This window comes from Semicossyphus pulcher, unplaced genomic scaffold, assembly GCF_022749685.1.
Source record: "Semicossyphus pulcher isolate SPU_LCO1_2020_fin unplaced genomic scaffold, fSemPul1.0.p SCAF_19, whole genome shotgun sequence".
Taxonomy (NCBI): Eukaryota; Metazoa; Chordata; class Actinopteri; order Labriformes; family Labridae; genus Semicossyphus; species Semicossyphus pulcher.
This window is the reverse complement of record NW_027211692.1, coordinates 22,891,681-22,908,976: the sequence shown is the minus strand read 5'-3', so window position 1 is coordinate 22,908,976 and position 17,296 is coordinate 22,891,681. Positions and strand designations below refer to the sequence as shown.

The window sequence follows — 17,296 nt, the reverse complement described above, 5'->3', positions numbered from 1 at the left end:
CCAACTTGCATAATGTTTATTAGTTGAATTAGTGTTCCCTATTTCTATTTAATACTGTCAGATCCTGTCACTTCATAAATGTTAATGACACAAAGTGTCATTAAGAAGGGTGTGATTGTAGTCCTGTGTATTGTGCTGTGTGTAGGTGATGTGGACTCCAAATGAAGACAGAGCACAGGTGAAACAGCTTGCACCTGGTCTGATCCAGACCTCACTGAAGAAACTGAGCCCTCAAAGTCTTGATCAGTCCGGCATCAGCAGGCTGGTGCTCAGATACAACCAGGCCAGCACACAGGAAATCAGGTTGGAACACATACACACAAGGCTGAAATGTTATTAGGTTGGCACCTTAGCACATAGAGTTATATTCAACTGCTTGCTTGAATGTGTTATTACTTTCAGAGACTTCTCCCAGAGCAATATCAACCTCACCCTTTACACGGTCAATGAGCCCTGGCTCTATTCTGTGCTCTGGTGCAGTGGGGTGTCTTCGGTCTCCTCGGAGGCCCCACAAATCCTAAATAAGGTGCCTTACCCCATCTGGCTCATGGTAAGCATCCATCACTTGCTGTACAGCTTTCTCTTCCTCTTTTGCTTCTTCTCAGCTATTACTTGTCTATTCAGCACTATTTTTTTTTGCACATTTTAAATTCTTTATTGTCCCAAACCAATCTTTATTTGTGTGTTTTTTTAAATATATAAAGTTTGGCTCTAAAATGGCTATCAGTGTAGATAATATTAGATGAACACCTGTCTTCTCTTCTTCAGCTGCATCTTCTCTGCTCATCTAAACTAGATTAGGTAACATCAACAACAGAGCCTAGCTGTCAACTGAGCTCATCTAGTCTATTTATTTCCTGCTCAGAGGAAGCTCTCCTCATTATTTCTCAACACTCATACAAAGTCCCATCACAGTAGAAAGATCATCACTGCAGCGCATCATGTCGTGTATGACTTCTGGCTTTTAAGTTCAGGCGTCTCTTGAAACCTCTCAACACAGGTAGCACCCACACTGTGCCCCTTTAGTATAGTTTCACATGCCTTGTCTGTGCAGCGTGCCACCCTGCTTTCCCCATCTGTGCTAACTCTGCATGACAACATGTGGACGTGACCCTGGCCCCCTACTGTGGTTCAGGGAGAGTTGAGGCTGCCGGGGCATCTGTAGTACTGTCTGTTAGAACTGTGAATCCAAGTCAAGTCAAATCTGCCATCAGGTGTTATTAATGCCAGTGGAATAATTATTTATCCCCACGACATCAGATTTGTATTCCAGGTTTTCCTGTTTTTGTGTACCTCGTGTGACTATGTTGAGGATTGTTGGGCATTGCCTTTCAAATACAACACACATCAAGTCCCATCTAAAAGAACAGCTAAATACTGTTATTTCCCACTTAAAATGACATATTTTTATATTCATATTTATTTCATGTTTTGGTAGATTTATTCAAAAAGAGATCAAAATGTGAGTTGATTTTACTGAGGTATTTTTCAACAGAGTTGAAGCTCAAAATTGGATATTGACAAATAGCTCCACCAAGTGGTGGACCCAGTCATTGACCTGCTGAAGGAGAAAACTACAACCTATTGTGACTGTTGTTGTTGTTGTTGTTGGTGTGTGTGTGTGTGTGTGTGTGTGTGTGTGTGTGTGTGTGTGTTTCTAGAGACCAGATGAATACTGCCTGATGTGGGTGTCTGCGGACCTCATCTCCTTTGCTGTAGTCATAGGAATTTTCTTTTTCCAGAAGTAAGTCCAGTCACTTTTTGATATAATTGTTGAATAAGAAAAAATAACAAACCACTGTGACGTTTTCTCTGTATTTCTGCTGGTGCATGAAGGGGAAAGTAAAACATTGACATACATGATCACATATCAATGTTGACTAACACTTACACTCAACACATCTCACTTTATTTAGGGGATATCGCTCAAATAAGAGCTCATACATAATTCTGCAGTTCCTTGTGTTTCTCTCAACTTTTTGCCTATAATGAACTTCAGAGGACATGCTGAAGAGAAGACAGAATGATTCAATTAAACATATTCATGTGCTTATTTTGTTCGTTTATAAGCTGCTATGAGGTACTTTTGCTGTTCTCTCCACTTGCACCTCAGTGTTGTCACAGACCAGTGGTGACAGAGAAGATGTTTGAACATGTCTTCTCTCTCCTACCGTATTCCTGTCTGTAGAAGAGTGACTTTTTGTGTTTCGCTTCTGAAGAGTTTGCTTTTGTTTGTTTCTGTGACAACTCCATAGACAGCTGGGACTTCCAGCTGTCCTCTCTGGGTTTGACGGCAGTATGTTTGTTATCCTGCCAGGGTTTGCCCTGCTTAGCCGAGCTCTTCAGTAGCTTCTGCTGGCTTCTTAACTGACTTCTCTTGTCTCCTGCCTTCTTTTGTCCTTTTTTCTCCTTCTGCCTCTTCCTCGTCCTCTCTCCTCTGCCTGATGTGCATGCTCTTCTCCTCCTCTGCTGCATTCTGGCATCTTCTCTCAGCTATCACATGATCAGGTAACTGGGTCACCTCTTTGGACCCAAAGTCTTCTCTTCTTTCACCCTCTTTGTCTTTCAGTATCTTTATCCACCTTTTTTTTTGTCTATTACATTCTTTTGCCTGCTCTATCTTTTTTTCCCATTCTGTCACTATCTTTGAGGCTGTCTTTATTATAACATCAACTCATCAGATTTTTTTCTCTCCACCTTACTTTCATGTCCTTCTTTCTTTACTTACTCTCTCTCACCTCTCTGTGATCCGCCTGAATCATTCTGCTGCACTGCTGCCACTGTCCTCTCGAGGGAGGTGCTCATGTCTTTATCCCTGTTAGCTTAATAAAATGAATGCTTTTCCGCCCACACAGCACAGAAAATCCTCAGCATTAAGTCGGCAACTAGATTTACAATTTCCAATTTTTTTTCATCTTATTAAGCCAAATGATTAAATGTCCAAAATGAGCTACGCATTCATCAGGGGAAGTGCCTCAGGATTGGCTTTTATTGATGCTGATGAAATAAAAGCTTGCTTGTTTTCAATCCTGTTTCTAAATGCCTCTCTAAATGCTGTTTTCGGTAAAGCAAGAATGCAGTTTTTTGCATACAGGAAATGAATTCCTCTGACATGGCTGATATCCAAAGCTCATCCAGATCTTTGGTCTTCTGTGCTACTAACAAATGTTAATTAAGTAAACACAGTCTTTATAATTCACAGAACAGAGAAAAGGTTTAATTCTATTAGTTCCATCAGCTTTTTGCATAGCTGTAAATGTAAGATTTGACGCACAAACTGTTATCAGAATTTCATACTTTTGTAAAACTCTCTTTGACTTGACTTAGATCAGTTATAAGTCATAAATAAATTCTTGGGTTGTTAGGTTGTGGAAAATCCCTGTAATTGATTGGACCACACAACTGCTGACCTTCTGGAAAAGGGCTGCAGAGGATGTGACTTGACCATGACTTGCACATTTAGAGCAGAGGCAGCAGTATTAATTGACATGATTACTGTCTCAGATGACTGATCTAACATATGACCCCACAGGTATCGCATGAGCGGTATGCGCAGCTACAACCCTGAACAGATCATGCTGAGTGCTGCAGTAAGGAGGTCCAGCAGAGACCTCAATGTGATGAAGGAGAAACTCATCTTCTCTGGTAAGACCCACGCACTGAGGCAAGGCAGAAACGTGTATGTTTGTCACTCTTGGATGTTTTGTTGTATTCGTGTTGTCAGTTGTTTGGGCTCCTGAACTCAGAAACAAATTCCTTTACATTTGATTTACAAATACATTGTTAACTAAAAGGTGAGATATAACCTTTTTTGAGTTTCAGGTGCCCAGCTAGCATGTCACTCCATCCCAGCATGCACCTCTCTGAGTGTCTGTGAAAGTTCTCGCCCCTCCTCCTCTTTCCCCTGTTGAAGGTCAACCCCAGTAGCAGCCTGTGTGATGTGCAACACCTCCTGTCCGTGCTACCACCAGTGTGACTACTTCCTATATTCCATGCATCCATTGCATCCCTTGTTGCCTGCCACTTCTCTGTCTTCTATGCCCTTCTTCCCTTCATCCATCCATCCATCCCATCATGCACCAAAACTCTCCCAATAATCCTCCCGCTGGAGACAACGTCATGTGTAGGGGAGCTTATAGACGCCCCAATCTGTCTAGACAGCCTCTAGTGCTGGGGGGCAATGGTAAGTCAAACCAGTGCCAACTGTTTAAGGTTCTACATAGTTATCCTTTTATTTCTTTTATTGAAGTTTTCACTCACTTACTCCTCTTTCTTTAAATGTATAAGTTTTTGAACAGTCCTAGATGATTCTCACAAACTGTTGTGCTCTGAAAGTGACGACAGAGCAATGCCACCTTACTGTACACTGACTTTTTTCTAATCCTTTGGCACCCTCCAGAGGTGGGGAATGGAGTTGGAAGTGCTGAGGAGCTGTATGCGGACAATGGCTACGACTACTACACCAATCAGGGCATAAGCCAGTGATTGGGACTCAGCCTGTGTGAATCTGCTGGAGAAAGACGGAGATGACAACACTCTGTGTTCACATCATGCCGTTTTAGTCAGTGTGAGGTCTGTCCTCCTCTGTCCTACTGATCTACTGACAGATTGATGTATCTGATGGAGAATACAACCACCCTGTTGCTTCATGTACAAGCTGTAAATAGTCATATTTTTTGCTTGTCAGATATACTGTATATCACTCGGGAATAAATGCACTTTTTATGAATAGGATTCGCCAAATCTGTGGCCTCCTCTCTCACATCCTAATGTTCGAGAGGCCCCTATGAGTTAACAATGTCTGCTTCTTTTTAAAGATGTGTTTCCAGATTATTTTGAGCTAATTTTCCCAAGCAGTTCCTTGTTTTTAACCAGTGTATATGATATGACAATTTCTTTGTCAAAAGGCTTTTTAAAAGGATTTATTGCTAAATGAAACTATTACGCTAACAGCTCGTTATGCTCTTGCCTTCCGTCAACACTCAGCTGTGCTGTTGTTCACGAAAGTAGTGATGTTATTATTTATATTCAAAGAGAAAACTAAAAAGTCAGATAAGCAGTTTACAAAAGTTCTGCCTTGTACTCCTAGTGAAATATTCACATGGTGCATGTAAGAATGAATTATTTTGATAGAGGCTGAATGCTCCCCATTGGCCTACTTTTGACCAGGGAATATAACAGTAATGATCATATCAACTAATGTGTGTGTGAGCTGTGCTCCCAGTGCAACCACAAGAACTGTTGAAAGTGGTTTGGGGGATGGTAGTCTGGGCTGTCTTTTTATGGTTAATGTGAATGTGTTTGGGTCATTTTTCTTTTTTTAAAAGAAGTGTATAATGTATTATTTGTGTATGTTGCTGGTATATATTTTTTACCTTGAGTGCAGTGCTATGCTGGCTGGGGTTTTGTACATAAAAGGGGAACCAATGTGTGAGATATTCCAGCCACCTAAGAATTACATTTGAACAATGTGACAGTGATAAACTGTTTAGTAATTACAATAGCAATAGTAAGGTCAAGACGGAAGTCATTTCACTTCCTATTCAACCTATGAATTGCAGTTAAGTCTGTGGTATTTTAGTGTTGACATACAGGATACATGTAAATGTTGGTTGCTGGTGTAAAACTGACTGCTGTAAAGTAACTGAAGTGGGTGCTAAATGTGAAAATAAAGCAGCTGTAGGCTTATTGAAGGGACGCTACAGGTATCACAACAGGCAGCGCAAGTTCAAGTATTTGAAATTGATTGCCTTTTGTGTTTTTTCTTTGGTATTTCTGTGCCTCTGAAGTAAACATTAAAAGATCTTCTAATACTGGAGACTTCTAAAGTGTTCTTTGTTGCTGTCTTATATGCTGTCAATATGCTTGGAAACAAGAAAAGAATCTTAAAAATGGGTAAAGTCATCCCTTAACAAGTTCTCAAGAGTATTTCATTTACCAACACCTGAAAGGTCTTGCTACATAGTATAATGAGCATGTTATGTACTGTGTGATGGCTGTCCATATATGTTTGTACCAACAAAATGGATCTAGTTTGACTGGACTGAAAATAAAGAGACCGTGAAGATGAAAATGGAATTTTAATTGGCCAAAAAGAAAATAAATCACAACAGTTTTGTCTTTTTAGGCGTCTTGGCACTGACAGCGTTTAAATACAAAAATAGAATCTTATCCAATAGTTGTTGTTCTCCCATTTTCAACAAGGGCTAGTAATTGATATGTACAGTTTAAAAGGCAAACCATATTTGCTTAACATTTACTGTAGTCTCTTTAACACAAATATGGCCTTTTCAATACGTGGGAAGTAAAAGGACATGAAGTGAATGACATTTGGCAAAAATAAGTTGCAATGTTTCTTAAAAGGAATGTAGGCAGCTTGAGTTCTCGGTTAAAAAAACAATACTGTACCAACTACTTTTTATGTTTTCCAAATAAATTACTTTCATACTCAATGCACAAGAGCAGGGGAAAGACATTTTCTTCACACTAAATAATTTAACAATTCTGTCATATTTTAGGCACCCTGTCGATGTAAAAGGTCCCACATTGTATATGATGTGACAGTAACACATTTCTAAATGTCAAATACACAAGGCCCCAGTAAGCAATGCTTTGGTACTTCTGTGAGACCACCAGAGTTGACCGTGTCTACCTAAAGCAGCAAAAGCAGTTTGTACTTCACTCTGATATACAATCAGTATTTTTTTTACAGATTGCATTATTCACAGTACAGTGTGAACAGTAAGGCTTTCTTCAAAATGCACCTTGCCACTACACCATAATCATTAGGCAAGGTGTCTATATTGCAGTAAATCTGTTTGAAATAAGTTGTGCATTACTGCATCTTTACATTGAGGTATCCATGACTTCCACTTAATCATGTCTGACTCCATGCAGAGCATCACGGGGACCGCGACAGCAACTCTCTGATGGAACCACAAAAACAGCCTCTCTCTGTGTCTCACACACACACACACACACACACACACACACACACACACAAAGTAAATGGTAATACATAAATAAATAAATAGATTAGGCTGCACTGGCAAGTCTTTAAGTCCTTTGAAAGAATGGCTGTTCCCTGATTTGAACACCATTAAAGTATCTACCGTGAAAAAGCGTCAAAAATGAAGCTAAATTGGTCAGTAGATACATGAAAGAGCACTTCAGCTTCTGACAGGCTGCTTGTTTACTTATCATCTCCCAAAAAGCTTTGTGTGCAACAAAAGCAGCTTTCACTTTAAAAACAGGTTTGTTCACTTGTACAGACAGTTTCCGATAACACAAGCCAAAGAGGAATGTTAGTATGTTTTAAATATGTAAACATCATATCATTCTGCTGCAGCCGCCCTCCACACACAAGGAAGCATGGATCAGTTGAGCAGCCTGAGCACCTTGTCTTCTCTCAGATGTCTTTTGTTGGGAATTTTTGCCATTCCAGCAACTTTTAAATGATGCGAATAAGATAAGCATGAAACAATAAGAAATTGATGGCAAGTCTCTGTGGAATCCAAATCATTGAATTAAATAGAGATTAGCTAAAGTTCGTCTTGCGCAGGTGTCTGTTTGGGATTTCTATAGCGCTCACTTGTAAAGGCCAGGAGCCGCCCATGATGCCAGCCTGAATTGCCACACCTGTAACTACAGCCAGGTCAGGGTCTACTGATGTGTTAGGCTCCTTCCCAAAGTACTCGCTGATTAGCCTCCTAATCCGGGGTATCCTGGTGGACCCTCCAACCAGAACAATCTCATCGACCTCCTCTTTCTTCAGGTGGCCCTCAGACAACACAGTCTCAACAGGAGTCAGAATCTTCTGGAAAAGGTCCTTGTTGAGCTCTTCGAACAACTCACGCGTGATCACAGCCTGGAAGAGAACCGGAGCTGGAGCAGGGCCCTTGGGTGACTCAGAGCTGTCGTGGGTTTGAAGGTGCAGGGGCACCCTGATGGTGGCACTGGGTAGGAGTGTGAGGTTGAGTTTGGCTGCTTCCACAGCTTGTCTCAGACGGTGGATGTCCTCTTTCAGAGTGGGTGGGACTCCAAACTCTTGCTGGACTCGTTCTGTGGTGTACTGGAGCAACCTCTGGCTGAAGTCTTGACCTCCCAACTTGTTATTCCCTGACAAAATAAAATTAAGGTTAGGCCACTTTTCCCACTTGTGAAAATTCAAATACAGAGGCTAAAATTACAAAAAAACTTTTTATATACACAATTTACTGGGTGATTTTAGTGAATGTTCAGATCCCATATTATTTCAACTGTTCAAACAACTTAAATTTTTTAATAGGAGAGCACAAAATAAAGAAATTTAAGCCCTTAATTGTGACTTTAACTGTGCAACAAAAGCTCCTTTTCCAGTGACACAGCACCTCCAATGTGGTATTACTGAAGCTGTGAAAAACTTTACCTGCCATGGCTCTGGTGAGAAACATGCCTCCCTGTTTGTTGAGTAGAGAAACATCCAGGGTTCCTCCCCCAAGGTCGACCACCAGCACGTTGAATACATCCACCTTGTGCAGGCCATAGGCCATAGCTGCAGCTGTGGGCTCATTAATCACACGAAGGATCTCCAGGCCTGCAAGACAATAGGAAGAATATACACTAATCCAAACTGCCTGATATATCTTGAATGCAGTGCATTCACTATGTATATTTCATGCAACTTTTAAACATATCATAAAAAATACAAGCAGTATACTGTTTTTGGATATTGGATATGCTAGCTCAAATCTAATTTTACTTTGTTATTCAAAGAATAGTAGAACATGGACATTAATTAGGTCACCGGTGCAAAAGACTGCATAAAAACTAAAAACACAATATTGTGTAGAACTGTTTTGCTCTTATCTTTGTCTCGTCTTTCTAAGCTGCTGTAATGGTACTATCTATTTACCCACCTATAGAGGAGGATTACATACAAGTAACATCCCAGGGAGATGTCACAAATATGAACCTGATGTGCAGCTTTGTCAAATGACCCACTAGGACACTCAAAGTCCGCTTAAAATAATGAGAGAACTGACCAGCGAGGTTGGCAGCACGGACAGTGTAGTTTTTCTGTCTCTCATCAAACTCTGCAGGCACTGAGATGACAGCTTTCTGGATAGGCACACCGAGCTGTTGCTCTGCCATCTTCTTCATCTTCAGGAGAAGCCTGGAGCCGATGAACTCTGGGCTCACAGTGAAGGTGCGGTTAGTAGAGATCAGAAACTCTGCACTTCCGTTGTTGTTAATCACCTGGAAGGGAGGCAATGAAACAGTGCAAGTTAGGAGGGAAGTATTACATTATTAAAAGCAAATAATGGGCGATATATCAACATGAATTAGTAATATCCTTGGTTGTTTAATACAATTAGAACTGGGTTGAGTTAATCAATTACTCTGGTGTGGAAAAAAATCTGGTGCTTTTAACCTGTGATGGTTTATATGACACATGCCTTAATTGGGCAATATTAGACTGAATTCCGGTTTAAAGTCCAATATACTTGTTGCATACTTCCAAGAAGGTTTAAAAAAAAAAAGTGCCTTATGCCACACAATAGAAAATGGAAAATTATATAGGAAAGAAAAGAAGAGACAAGATAGCAATGTTTAGTCAACTCCAGAGTCCTCAATCTTCCAAAAAAACACACAGAATGATGGCTTAAACCTGTTTGCTTAAAAGGCTGCACAACAGACTCTTGCACTAACAACACACATGGTATATAAATCCACTGTCAGCAAGGCCAGTCCCAGCAAGACCCACCTTAAAAGGGTACCGAACACTCTCCTCCTCCAAGACCTCTTCCTCAAATATCTTGCCTATGAACCTCTTGGCGTCGTATATAGTGTTTTGAGGGTTGCTGTCGGCCAGATCCACGGCTTCGTGTCCAGCCAGCACCGCAGTGGTGGTGAATGACACTGCGCTCGGGATGCTCTTCCTCCCCTCTTCATCTGATATGACCTCCACCTCCCCGCTGCCCGGGTGGAAGACGCCGACAGAGCAGAAGGTTGTGCCCAGATCGAGGCCGATCACTTTCGGTTTGGGGGGTGGTAAGTACTGCTGGCCCAGATAACCAGCCAGGAACAGGGCCAGGATAACCGAACCTGTGACCCGGTTAAAACACGCGTATTACAGGTGGACCAAACCAGTTAGATCATGTGTAAGCATCCAGGCACCGGTTATTTACTGGGAATGAAGGAGTCAGTCAACTTACCAATCATGGAAATCTCTCCGGACATTGCCACACACTGTTTCGAAGTCCCCAAACACTAAATAATGTCGCTGAAATCGCGGTTAGATGGTGTCCGGCTTTGACAACTGGATGACGCCAAACAGGAAGTTTTTAAGACCACCAACAAAATACACGTCAACTCTGCATGACAACTTGTGAATACTGGGAAATGTAGTTTTATGACACATGCAATTGACACTCCGAATATAGAAGCAAACGTTTACTTTCTACTACACTTCCCATCAACACTGGCGACATTGTAACGTAAAACGGAAGTTACATGACGTAATCAGGCCTTTAACCAACCAGGCAGAGCGAGGGTAGATGGAACCACCCCGGTAACTTTCCAGCTAAAATCGTAGATGTGTATACAGATTTGTCTCTGTTTGTCCTGTCTTTCTCGGTCGAGTCATCCTCAGAATTCGATTCCAGGTTAATACAGTCTATAATTCCAGCCCGGACATTTTGGTGAACGTCTTTCCCTTTCTCCTACCTCTTTTCATCTTCAGCTTCCCAATTCATTTAAAGCAAATACATAACATATCGCCCAAAAAATGTATCTTTGAATAAAAAAAAACTGCAAGGGCAGTTGAGAAAACATTATATAAATGTTAAAATAAAATATTTTATTTTTATTATCAAATTTAAAACTGTTTTTTCATATAATTATTTAATGGCTATTTAAACACATATAGCCTAGGCACTATTGGCTACTTGTAGGTGAAAAAAGCCGTTCTGACTGACGAAAGGAAATCATTTTTGATGGTACTTTATTTACAAAAAGTTGTGAAAACAGATACATGCTGATTTTCACGAGTTCACACAAAGGCTCTTTCACACGCAACCTCATTCATACACCTTCAGAAACAAATATTCATGTTATCCTGTACAGCATACATTATAGGCAAGAAATTGATTATGCATCGTTCAGACCATGACACTACTTTTTTTTTTTACACGAGTTCACCAAGATCCCCTCAATCATATGACAAAGATTACAGTGGATGCAGGAGGTTGGATTTGAAGAGAAAGGTCAAAGTGATGTAGATGTGATAAATAAAGGCTTTATACGGAAACACATTAAATGATATAGAATGAAATAAATAAAAGTGACATTTAATCACTAAAATATCACTTTTTAACAACATAATAAAACTCCAAAAGTCAAACCTTACATCTTGATTATTATCTTGATAAAGTGACAAATGGATAGGATGACATTTAGAATATCCATTATTTGTATATGTAGGTAGCTAGGTAGGAATCCTAACATGGACTTTCAGAAAATGAGGGGATAATTGTTGAACCATCATTCAAAAGCAAATATTCAGCTCTGAATTCCAAAAGTCAAAGTATAAATCTGACAAGTGATCACATTAAGAATCAACTGCTTCTGTGAGCTGCTCTGCGTCCTCTTTGCTGTCTGAACATTCAGATGGGATGAAGCAGCCTGAGTCTCTGGGACAATCGCTGTCTTCTTCCTGTAGACTGTGGGAGGACTTTTGTTCTTCACCCTCCCTGACATCAGTACCTGCAGCAATAAACCAAATGGAATGAGACCAGATCTCAAAACATTGTTCATGTTACAAAACACATTAGAGACAGTGTAATCTGAGCCAAGAGCTTCAATCACTGGGAATTTACCCATATTGAAATGTGTGAGGCTGATTTAATTGATTTATTTCTGTGATTGCAAAAGCAAGATTAAATGTTGTTCTTGTTAAAATTAAAGTGAAAACAGGACCATGTATGGCTGACTGTGAGTGGCCAACTGACTCAACCATTTGAAAAAAAATTTGACCCCGCAAACAGCATCAGGAAACATTTCTTCTTTTAAATACAACACCTAAAATGTCCTCTTTCACCTTAAATCCCCTCTCACACAGCAAAATATTTCCCCATTCTTTAATATTTAGTCTCTACTTGTGGGAGCTACTAATCCTCGTGTCCAGGCTGCCAAACCACTAACCTAATGGAGTTGATTAAATTCCTGGCATCTAATGTGAGTCAACAAGCTTTGCAGGATTGCTCCTGCCATCTGTTTAGTCACGCTGTCACCCAAACAAAAATAATGCAATGACCTTTAATTTGCTGTGTACACAACTGCAATAAAACATGACCAGACTGTGCATAAACTAGCACATCAATGCTGTTTCTTCTGCACACTGAAAAGTTGTTCTGTTTTTATTCATGCAGGATCTGTGATAATCAGCCTTCTGCTTCAAGACATCCGATTACAGGAACACCTTCTGCCTCATTAAGCACTCTATCTGAGTTACAGGAAATCACTGATAAGCCTCTCGCAGCGCACAGGATGTAGCTACTGTTTTTCTCTTCTGTGTGGCACAAATGTCTCTGCATACGTTACATGTTCGAAAATAAAAACCCTTTTTAACCTTTGGCACAACTAAATAAACAAATAGCTTCCTGTTCCATATGTTAGGGCGGGTCGCACCAGCCTAGTTTAGTCCGATTGAACCGAACCCTGGAGCATTTGTCCCCTCCGTGCGGTATGTTTAGGTGGTGTGAACGCCGGAATGAAACTCTGGTGCAGACTAAACAACCGGACCATGGTCTGCTAGAAAAGACAGGTCTTGGTCCGTTTCCAAACGAACCATGGCTCAGTAAAGACGAAGAAGTCGAAGATTTGTTGAATGCTCATTTCTGATTGGCTGAACAAAATCTAAGGTTGGTCAGCTGAATCAGAAGAGGCATATTTAAACATAACTTTGGACTATTACTGATACAGAAACACTAGATGACTCTAGAGATGTATTATAGACAGGAAACATGGGGAATGGAGACATTGCAGGAATACAATATATTTTGATCTGTTAATTAACAGATAATTGTAGTTTACAGGAAACTAATAATACAAATTATTTATAAGCCAGATTTTGTGTGAAATAATAAAACCTGTTAACAAGGGCTGTTATACATAGAAAAAGCTTTATTAAAGCTCCTTTGAGGATAGTTATTTTTAATGCCTGAAACTGCTGGCGGGGGGTAGGTGTCAGATGAAGCAGTTAACTTCACGCTGCCTTTCTTTACATTTTCTAGATCAAATATTTAAAGTGAAGTTTAAAGAAAGCAGGGTGAGAAGTTTTGTTAAAAACCACCACCAGAGCATGTGCAGGACAAAGTCAGCAAAGAGATAAGAGGTATGGCTTTGTCCACAGGGGGTGCCAAAGTCAACACAAACCGAAAGTTCCTCACTGTAGCTTTACAGTAAGATTAACCCTTTCTAGTTTTCACTGAAGACATTTTTACATTACATTTGCACAGGTGTAAATAAACTAACATAGTGATGCCTGAATTCCATAGCTGCTTCAGTTTTCAGGGTCCTTATTGTTCCTTATTCCTTATTGTGGAGTGTGACACATTGTTACACAGTCATGGCTTACTTGAATAAAATATCATTAGTACCACCTACTCCCATTTCCTATCGTGGCACCTCACCTTCTGTGTAGCGGCATTCTGCAGCAGCCAGAAGCCGGCGTCTGTGCTCTGGGTCTTTGACGTTCAGCTCTATCAGGTGTTTCTCTTGCAGGTGCAGCAGGTCGTCCACTGTCTGGTAGCCGTTTAGCAGCAATGCAGAAGCATACTCCTGCAACAACAAGACAAACATCTTCACCATTTATGGCATAGTGAAATATACGTTCGTCTTTCATCTGTAAACATGAAGTTGCAGATAATATACTCTAAACCGTGTTCACCAAGGCATGTTACCACCTTCCAAGTGGAGATAAAAGAGACTTAATAATGTGAGAGATTGACTTATTTGCATCTTTGAAGTTAGATTATGAAAATATATTAGCAGGCTTATATTAACCTCTCTGAGGTATTAGTTTAGGTGTACAGCATCAGAGAGTTTCTATTATGTAAATGTTTTAAAACAGAAGATTAAGTACTAATGTAATACTAAATACTATTTTAACCCCGTTATTACGGTAACTGTCTAACAGCCCTCCCTCCATACTAAAGCCAGCGAGTGCTCCCAGGTAGGTAGTTCCCCTCCTCACCTCGAGATCCAAACGCTCCAGTAACTCCAGCAATGTTTTAGGACGAGGTCTTTTGCACAGCTTCTGTTGTCTGACCTTGGGAGCTTCTTGCTCTTCCTCTTTCTCCACCAAAACATCCACATAGATGAACTTGAAGTTGCCCACTTTGTTATTTAGCATGCCTGTCCAGATTCCCATTGGAGGCTTACTAATGATATTAATTATGTCACCGACCTAAGAAAAAATGACAGTGAGTGTTTAAAATCAAGATGATGAAGGTGATTTGCTACTTTGCCTATGGTGTCTTGTTCAACTGGAAATGTAAAATGTTCTTTATTCTTATCAACATTTTAGAAATCATCATCATTTAAAGGAAGCATTTCATCAGGTTTTAATTGAAGACGGCCTCTTTGTTGTACAGTGTTGTGTCTTACCTTGAGTTTGAGGGAATCTGTGTCATACGGGCTTGGAACAAAGTCTGTGTGGACGCGAGCTCTGCCACAGAACTGTCCCTGATAGGAGCCGTCCTCCTCCAGTCTCAGACTGTCCCTCTGACCGGAACCATTGGACTCACTGGTCACACCACCTGAACCAACAAACACAACAACAATGTGATTACACTGTTGTGGACTTCTAAACTCTTGTTATTTGTGGATTAATCATAACTCCCACAATCAATATGTGGAATAAAAACAATTCAGTGCTCTTTGCTCCAGTTTTGCAGCGTATGCAGACTGGCAGAGACTTACTAGAGGAGCTCTGGCCACTGTAAAGACTCTCTAAGGAGTTGCTTGTCTTTGCAGAGTTTTTCTCAGCTGGAGAGCCACTCTCTGTCTCTGTCTCTGCCTCTGCCTCTGGGTCTTTGTCTGTGTCCTCACCCTGAGAGGGGGAAAAAAATAGATATGTCACAGAGTACTTACAGCCCTTATATTTTATGATAAATTCTAGTTCAAATGAATAAAAGTCTTCAAATTCCAGTTAACTGGTCAAGAAATGAAATATTAAAGTAAATACAACAACAAGAAAACTAAAAGGGAACTCAAAAAAAAAGATGTAGGCTGTGAAAGTTTCAAATTGACTCAAAGTTTCATCTTATCTCCATCTGTGTTACAGTAAAACACAAAACGACAACAAGACACTTTTCCATGTAGGTCAGAGTGAAGCGCGTCACTTAAAAACTGCCGACAACAGCGTCATGTTTGAGGATGTGGCTTTAGAAGAAGATGAAGGTGATAAGACTCTTGAGAAAAACAAGTTTGCTCTAAGTGAAGCTGACTGATAGCCATTCTGGTGTTAGTGTAACTGTAGGTGTATGTGCATTCAAAAGCTTTATCCCTTGTACCTGATATTAACTCAATGAAAAAAGTTAGTTGTCCGTGTGTGTGTGTGTGTTTGTGTTCTCCAGTGACTTACTGTCTCCTCTGAAAAAGCCTTTGCATGTTTTTTGCCCATTTTTCGGCGCATGGTCAGAGAAATTGCTTTCATCTTCTTCCCAATTCCAGCTGATTTATGCGGGTCCAAACTTTCACATTCTTCTGTGAGCTGTGTGGACAAAACTTGTTTAGTGCCCATACAGCAGTACAGCAATTTTTTGTCTGTTTATATTCTTGCGACTATGACATTTATTGCGATTTTGAATATACTAATGAAAGGAAAACAAGCAAATCTACAAACCACGGTTGTTCCATTCTCCTCTGGTTTGGCATGTGATGACTGATGTCTGAGACCCTCAAATTTGCCAAAACTGGTGGAGCGCTGTGGGGAGGATTCAAAGACAAAGAATGTCTTAGAGACAAAGATTGTGTAGCGAGGTATAACAGCATTGCATAATGTCAGGCCATTGTACTTTTGAGGCATTGTCCAGGGTGTCTCAAGTCTCAAAAATGTCTCATGAGGCTGTTTCAAAATAAGAGTTTGTGAAGTATGTGCTACATTAGTGGTACAGCGGCAGCAGAGAGAATATTTGTCCGTATACAAAATGAGAAAGATATAGAAATAAAACTGTTGTGTCCTGCACTCATGAATGCTGTCATCTGCCTCAGTTTTAATTCTGTCCTTTTTTCAATTTTTCATAAAACTGAAAGTCAATATAATCTCCCCCAACGCCCACATCAGCCCCACAGCAGAGCTCCAATATAATTATATAAATGAATAATCCCTGGAAATCCTGGTTAAATATGAGCTCCATGCTCCTAGACAGCCCTCTGTAGATTGATTTTGTGCAGCGTCGTCTGACAGGCTCACATTTTACACTGTTATCTGTCAAATACAGCAGCAGAATTACAGGTCTCATTTTGAAGTTATATCCAGCCCCTAATTTTACTTGACGTGTCCTTGTATTTAAAAGTCATTGTTGTTTTTCTGTGTGCTTTGTAAAAATGTACTTTCATACATTTGGACAAAACCATCAACTCATGTTTTCAAGCCACTTAGTGTTCAATCAGCAGTTTTACAAAAGCTAATTAACCTTTACATTCTTTATAATTAGTCTTTGATTTTTCATTTAAATGAGGACATTAAATTCAGTCACAGCTTGTGCAGATTTATAGCTTTCTCTCTATTTCTCTCAAGCACATTTTTAATTTTTGAACTATAAGGACATCACCTCTTACAAAATATCATATCTTGCCTTCTTGGCTCTGACAGTAAACTTTATAATTGTTCAGATTTTATAACGTACCTTTGGCTTGCTGCTCTTTACTTTGTCTGACACATTTGATGCCGCTCGATGTAACATTTTCTCCTTTTTTAAAGTGCTGTCAAATCTCAGACCTTGATCTTCTCTTTTCTTTACTCTCCTGATAGTGAAGCGTTGACTAACACTAAAGTTGCCTGTCTGATGGGCTGGCTGGCCCACTTCCTTACAACACAGGATGTGAGGCAATTGGCACTGTGTCTCTTGAAGCAGTATCGCTTTGAAAGGGGAAAAAACAAGTGCTTGAGTTTGCATTTTGTGGCCTGCTCGATGAAAACATCGACAACCACTTCCAGGAACAGTTTGGTTTTTAGTGTCATATTTGTAAGATAATATCCTGGTGATATCCTGCTACTGTGTTGCATTTCGGTTGCTGATTTAGGTTG

The 17,296-nt window shown here is 40.2% G+C and overlaps 3 protein-coding genes across 5 annotated transcripts in view; 1 reads left to right on the top strand and 2 right to left on the bottom strand.

Annotated features, from left to right (window-relative positions):
• gdpd5b (glycerophosphodiester phosphodiesterase domain containing 5b) overlaps positions 1–5,816 on the top strand; it is a 42,385-nt gene extending 36,569 nt beyond the window's left edge. The window contains exons 12-17 of one of the 3 annotated variants that reach the window (XR_011308588.1): positions 146–303; positions 403–550; positions 1,662–1,744; positions 3,533–3,645; positions 3,823–4,183; positions 4,400–4,489. Coding sequence is in view for 2 of the 3 variants with exons in the window: in XM_069668234.1 (XP_069524335.1) it covers positions 146–303; positions 403–550; positions 1,662–1,744; positions 2,494–2,508; positions 3,533–3,645; positions 4,400–4,485 (603 nt within the window). In the remaining variant the exon portion in view is untranslated. Of the gene's footprint in view, positions 1–145; positions 304–402; positions 551–1,661; positions 1,745–2,493; positions 2,509–3,532; positions 3,646–3,822; positions 4,184–4,399 lie in introns of all 3 variants that reach the window. The other 2 variants (XM_069668234.1, XM_069668235.1) reach the window with 2 other exon arrangements.
• Positions 5,817–6,978: 1,162 nt separating this feature from the next.
• Positions 6,979–10,281, bottom strand: hspa13 (heat shock protein 70 family, member 13). Its single transcript, XM_069668237.1, has 5 exons — positions 10,197–10,281; positions 9,746–10,086; positions 9,024–9,237; positions 8,408–8,575; positions 6,979–8,118 (listed from the first exon to the last, which is right to left on the bottom strand). The coding sequence occupies exons 1-5, from the start codon at positions 10,219–10,221 to the stop codon at positions 7,538–7,540; spliced, it is 1,329 nt and encodes a 442-aa protein (XP_069524338.1). The 5' UTR covers positions 10,222–10,281; the 3' UTR covers positions 6,979–7,537.
• A 689-nt stretch (positions 10,282–10,970) lies between these two features.
• Positions 10,971–17,081, bottom strand: samsn1a (SAM domain, SH3 domain and nuclear localisation signals 1a). The gene is made up of 8 exons (XM_069669091.1): positions 16,896–17,081; positions 15,890–15,970; positions 15,629–15,757; positions 14,965–15,094; positions 14,650–14,801; positions 14,237–14,449; positions 13,674–13,821; positions 10,971–11,745 (listed from the first exon to the last, which is right to left on the bottom strand). Exons 1-8 carry the CDS (start codon positions 16,950–16,952, stop codon positions 11,591–11,593), a joined length of 1,065 nt encoding a protein of 354 aa, XP_069525192.1. The 5' UTR covers positions 16,953–17,081; the 3' UTR covers positions 10,971–11,590.
• Between the last annotated feature and the right edge of the window lie 215 nt (positions 17,082–17,296).